Below are 5,499 nucleotides of genomic sequence, written 5' to 3'. Positions count from 1 at the left end.
TGATTTAAGTTTACTGTTATATGTGATGCTGGTTAAGATTTTATAGGATTTAAAATGCCAGCAGCATATGTATAGGTGAAAACCCTTTCTGTTATGTTTCTATCAACTTGGACTTCTTGTTATTTCATTGGATAATCCAAAGAGAGAGCTGTATTTGTTTGCTCCGCCCACAGATAGGTTGAACCCACAAAAGGTGTGGTTTTCTCATCCAATAAATAGACAGGAAGTACTTGAGGGCTGAGAAAAAGAGCGTTATGGCACTGCTGCAGGAACTATTCCAGTCTCCCAGCACGGTCACCCTGCTTGTTGCTTTGCTACTTTTTCTTGTTTTCTGGCTTCTCTCCACCAATCACAGCTGGGGGAAGGAGCCCCCAGGACCCAGACCTTTGCCTCTCATAGGAAACCTGCTGCAGCTGGATCTCAAGAGACTTGATCTCTCACTCTGGAGGGTAAAATTTATAGGTGTGCCGTTCCGACATTCAGATCGGTATCGATCCATACCTAATTACACGGATCGGATATCGGCCCGATCCACGTCCGGTACTTAGTTTTCGGCAGTCTGTAAAAAGACAGCTCAAGTTTCTTTTCTTTTCTTAAAAAAATCGATTTGTACAATTAACTGCACGACAGCTCATTGCCATTTAGTTGTTTTTTTTCCCTGTGCCATTCAAACCGAACGCTGTGACGTCGTGTCTGTTTTATTTTGTGTTGTGCATTTTCACAACATTACATGTGCAATCCTTTGCAATAGGCAGAGAACATCAGATAGGTGGGTATCGATCTGTAAGTTTTTTTTTAAAACGACAACTAGTAGCAGAGTGAGTTGCAATCTTTGAAGAAACAAGATTTTGAGAGGTGAACGTAGCGTTTAGTGGAAAATCCCACATTAAAATCACACAACGCCTCTCACGCGCAGCACACACACACACAGACTATGTTTTTAGTGATGATGGCGGCGAGAACTAATAAACGTTCAGTAGTGTAGTTACATTTCACTGGAGTCGATGTTAATGCCCAAGTAACAAGTCGTTTTGCACGTAAGGTCGTGAAAGTACATTACATGCATATATACAGAGAGATGCACAGTTTTCCACTGCCTATCTTGTAGTTTGTCTGTCGTTGCCCTATTAAAAGTAACTATTAGCAGGCTGATTTGTTATTAATAAATAATTCAGTGTATATATATGTGTATTTGTTACAGTGCGTTACAAAGTTAGGGAAACTGTATTTGAGTCAAGTATTTAAGGCTGATGTTTCCGTAAATAGAATAATCTCAGTCTCCTCCCCACAGTTAGAACTACAGGTTATTGATTAAACACTGGTGTCGGATCGGTACTCGGGATCGGCCGATACCCGAAACCCAGATATTAGTGTAGGTTTTGGAGCTGAAAAAGTCGGATCGGTGCATCCCTAGTAAAATTATTACATTGTTTCTTGGTGTGTATTTTATGTTGATTATTGTTGGTTTTATGTCACCTACTGTGTATTATTGGTAAGTGTTGCATTTGTTATTATGATTAGTTAATTTAATCAATTACCATTCCAGTTCAGTGCCATTCCACAGGATAAAGGTAAAATAGAATATTACATTAGTACATTTTGTACATATTGTGCTTGTTTATGGTAATACAAATTGTGTGGGTTCTGCATCTCCAGATTTTAATTTACTTGTGCTGTTTGGGTTAAAGGACACCTGAATGTATCTTTCATGCTCATGAGAATGGTGAACAGAACCTTTTTTGTTTCCACGATATTGTGTCATGGGGTGGGACAGGGAGCGGTTGAACACATGAGATTCACTTTGCAAAAGCAGAGCTCAAATATAAAAACCAAACTCAAACAAACGCAAAGCAACAATCAAAATTAATCAACATTATCAGTCCTGGGGAAGGCATGGTGGTGCAGTGGTTAGCACTGTTGCCTCACACCTCTGGGACCCGGGTTTGAGTCTCTGCCTGGGTCACGTGTGTGGAGTTTGCATGTTCTCCCCATGCCGTCGTGGGGTTTCCTCCGGGTACTCCGGTTTCCCCCCACAGTCCAAAAACTGAGGCTAATTGGAGTTGCTAAGTTGCCCGTACGTGTGAGAGTGAATGGTGTGTGAGTGTGCCCTGCGATGGGCTGGCCCCCCATCCTGGGTTGTTCCCTGCCTTGTGCCCATTGCTTCCATGAACCCCCCGCAACCCAGTAGGATAAGCGGTTTGGAAAATGGATGGATGGATTATCAGTCCCTGGTCACATGACTCCCCTTCCCACCAATGACCATTTTCCTTCTATACAGTAACTTGCTCAGTCTGTTGAAAGTTTTCCTTTCTTTTCTCCAGCTGTCTAAAACATATGGATCTGCGTTCACTGTCCACTTTGGCCCCAAGAAAGTTGTGGTTCTTACCGGCTTCAAGACTGTGAAAGAGGCTCTAGTCAACCATGCAGTGGAGTTTGGAGAACGGGAGATAGCGCCAATATTTTATGATTTCAACGAAGACCATGGTACGACTCAATTACATCATGATGAATTTCAACATGGTCTGTTCAATATTTAGTGAGTGAGTTTCAAGGTGATATATTGAGAGTACATCAATCCATAATAACGGGTGCATTAAATGCACATATTTACAGTAATGCTTTGAGTATCCTGAATAAATCTGAAAGTAATCCAATCTCACACAGGAGTCCTGTTTTCCAATGGAGACTCATGGAAGGAGATGAGACGCTTTGCTTTATCCACCCTTCGGGATTTGGGGATGGGAAAACGAGGAAGTGAGGAGAAGATCATTGAGGAGATCCACTACATGTCAGAGGTGTTTGAAAACTTCAAAGGTGAGATAATGGCTGTTAACTTGCTATAACATCCGATTAATGTTAATTTAATTAAATGATTTACTGAAAAAAAATTTAATTCCAACAAAATGTGCATATCAGTGATGTGAGTCCTGGGAGGGCATGCAAGGGGTGCAACTTAATAAAGTTAAACAAAAGACATGATTCGGTCTTACACCTATAGAGAAGTTCTGAGGATCCTCCTCTATATACTATAGCGTAATGCAAATGTTTTCAAATTGCTACATAAATGCTCTGATTCTCCTTCCTGCTTCCCAGGCGAACCCTTTGACACATTGCAGGTAGTGAACTACTCAGTCTCCAACATCATTTCCTCCATCGTCTATGGTAGTAGGTTTAAATACGATGACCCAGAGTTCCAAAGGATGGTCATCAGGGCGAACGAAAACATCAGGCTCACCGGATCACCTGCCATCCAGGTACTTTTCTTTTTCTACTGCATCTCACTTTTAAAGTCACTAGGGTAGAGTCTGAATGGGGCAGCTGGAGGGACGTTTGTTTAACACCAGTTCAGTTAATAGAAACTACAGACCAAGGAGGAAGAAATTCTGATCAACCAGCAAAAGCCTTAGAATCTCAGTTCTAAGATGTTCATAAGCCTGCCCTCCCGGACAAATTCATTAAAAACTAGTGTTGCGTAATTAATTGAAATAAGTATCTCTCCAACATAAGGCCCAATGGTAACAAATTTAATAAGGTTTTTGTATCTCTGGTGGCAGCTGTATAACATGTTTCCAAGGCTGGGTCCTTGGCTGAAGGACTGGATCACCCTGAAGAAGAATATTGAGAGCAACATAGAGCAGGTGAAAGGTCTGGTGAAGAATCTACAGGAGACTCTGAATGCTGAGGACAGGAGATGCCTTGTGGACTCCTTTCTTATCCGACAGCAGGAGATTAAGGTACGAAAGTGTTCAATGGGAAACATCTACATTGATCATACTTTTCTTCAACCTTTGACATGAGTTTTCTGTTTTTTTATTGTATCATGTTCTGCCATCTCTACCAGAAATCCAGGGAGCAAGAGTCCTCCTACTACCATGAGAAGAACCTCATCATTACAGTGTCCAACCTTTTTGCAGCTGGAACTGACACTACTGCGACCACACTGCGTTGGGGCCTGCTGCTTATGGCCAAGTACCCCCATATCCAGGGTGAGGACAGACACATTCACACAGGCCTTAACACGGTACCCCCACTCATTGATAACAATCAGCTATGTACGGCTAAGGCATGTAATTTAGAGACTTAACACACAGACATTCACCCAAATTCCTAATAGAGATACTGTCTGTTCCCCATCCATCATTAGACCGTGTACAGGAGGAGCTGGACAGGGTCATTGGAGGTCGGCAGACTCGAGTGGAGGACAGGAGGAACCTGCCGTATACAGACGCCGTCACCCACGAGATACAGAGACTGGCCAACATTGTTCCAATGAGTCTCCCTCACATCACAAGCTGTGACGTGGTCTTCCAAGGATATCACATCAAGAAAGTGAGCTCTTTTCCCTTTACTATCAGGATATTTTCCAGACCTAGTCCTTCTCTATCTTGTCTTCAGGGTATTTTGCTCACGTAATTTGAAATCTGATGTTTGCTATTGGGCATAACTGCAATAACTGACCTCAGTGGCTTTTCCATGTTCCCTACAGGGGACCACTGTCATCCCGCTGTTGACGTCTGTACTTTATGATGAGAGTGAATGGGAGACTCCCCATACCTTCAACCCTGGCCACTTCCTGGACGATCAGGGCCGATTCAGAAAGAGGGACGCCTTCATGCCCTTCTCTGCAGGTACAGCTCAGGTTCTTCTCTGGCCTTCAGTTAAATGGTTATGAAAGGAGCTCTGCTTTTTCCTCTGGCTAACTGTCTGAGTATCGTTCTCCGTTACCCCCCTTAATAAGCAGAGAGTATCTCCCCATCTGTCTTTCCTCCAGGGCGTCGGGTGTGTCCTGGCGAGAGTCTGGCCAGGATGGAGCTCTTCCTCTTCTTCACCTCACTCCTGCAGAAGTTCCGTTTCACTCCACCTCCTGGGGTGTCTGAATCGGATCTGGACCTCACTCCAGTTGTAGGCGTAACACTTAACCCGTATCCCCAAAAACTGTGTGCTTTAATCCGAAGGTGAAGATCCTGGATTCTGAATGTAACCGAAAGACATGAGCTATGAGAGAAAATACTGATTTACATCAACAAGTAATGCAGCATAATAAAAATAAAAATATCTGATCTTTGTTTTCCTGAAGCAAACACAACCTTTCTCTCTACTTTTAAAATGGATTCGGTTTCTGAAATCAGTTCCGGCGCCAGAACAAATCTGATGAACCGTCCACTAAATGTTTAATATAAAGTCCACGGTCAAAACGAAACACAACTACAAGATTTCTTTCTCTTTTTGCAAACATACTATAACTATTGATTACAGATATTTTCAACATTTTTGTTCATCAAAGAATGATAAATCTAAAATAATATTTGATCCAGAATAATTATGTATAGTTCAGTGTGATTGCTGACAGAATGCAGAGAAAAACTGGAGAGTTCAGAGTGACCTTTATTAATCTGAGTCATGAAGAATACGGCGAGCATCACTCCTTCATCATGCAGTGCAGGTTGGCATGAGTCATTGATTGCAGCTGTTTCAACTCAGCTGGTAAAAGACCTGACC

General features: G+C 42.4%; 1 protein-coding gene across 1 annotated transcript; it reads left to right on the top strand.

The window, feature by feature from the left end:
- Positions 1–215: 215 nt before the first annotated feature.
- Positions 216–5,057, top strand: LOC125717819 (cytochrome P450 2K1-like). Its single transcript, XM_048991108.1, has 9 exons — positions 216–449; positions 2,322–2,484; positions 2,665–2,814; positions 3,094–3,254; positions 3,555–3,734; positions 3,842–3,986; positions 4,145–4,329; positions 4,487–4,628; positions 4,772–5,057. Exons 1-9 carry the CDS (start codon positions 255–257, stop codon positions 4,957–4,959), a joined length of 1,509 nt encoding a protein of 502 aa, XP_048847065.1. The 5' UTR covers positions 216–254; the 3' UTR covers positions 4,960–5,057.
- Positions 5,058–5,499: the final 442 nt, after the last annotated feature.

This window comes from Brienomyrus brachyistius, chromosome 22, assembly GCF_023856365.1.
Source record: "Brienomyrus brachyistius isolate T26 chromosome 22, BBRACH_0.4, whole genome shotgun sequence".
NCBI lineage: Eukaryota > Metazoa > Chordata > Actinopteri > Osteoglossiformes > Mormyridae > Brienomyrus > Brienomyrus brachyistius.
The sequence above is the reverse complement of the archived record's forward strand: the minus strand, read 5'-3'. Positions and strand labels throughout refer to the sequence as shown.

What these genes read in the sequence shown, in the direction of transcription:
- LOC125717819 (XM_048991108.1), top strand. Translation starts at nt 255, where the DNA reads ATGGCACTGCTGCAGGAACTATTCCAGTCTCCCAGCACGGTCACCCTG. An exon ending in AAGGATATCACATCAAGAAA is followed by an intron (nt 4,330 to 4,486) that starts GTGAGCTCTTTT and finishes TGTTCCCTACAG; the next exon opens with GGGACCACTGTCATCCCGCT. An exon ending in CTTCATGCCCTTCTCTGCAG is followed by an intron (nt 4,629 to 4,771) that starts GTACAGCTCAGG and finishes TCTTTCCTCCAG; the next exon opens with GGCGTCGGGTGTGTCCTGGC.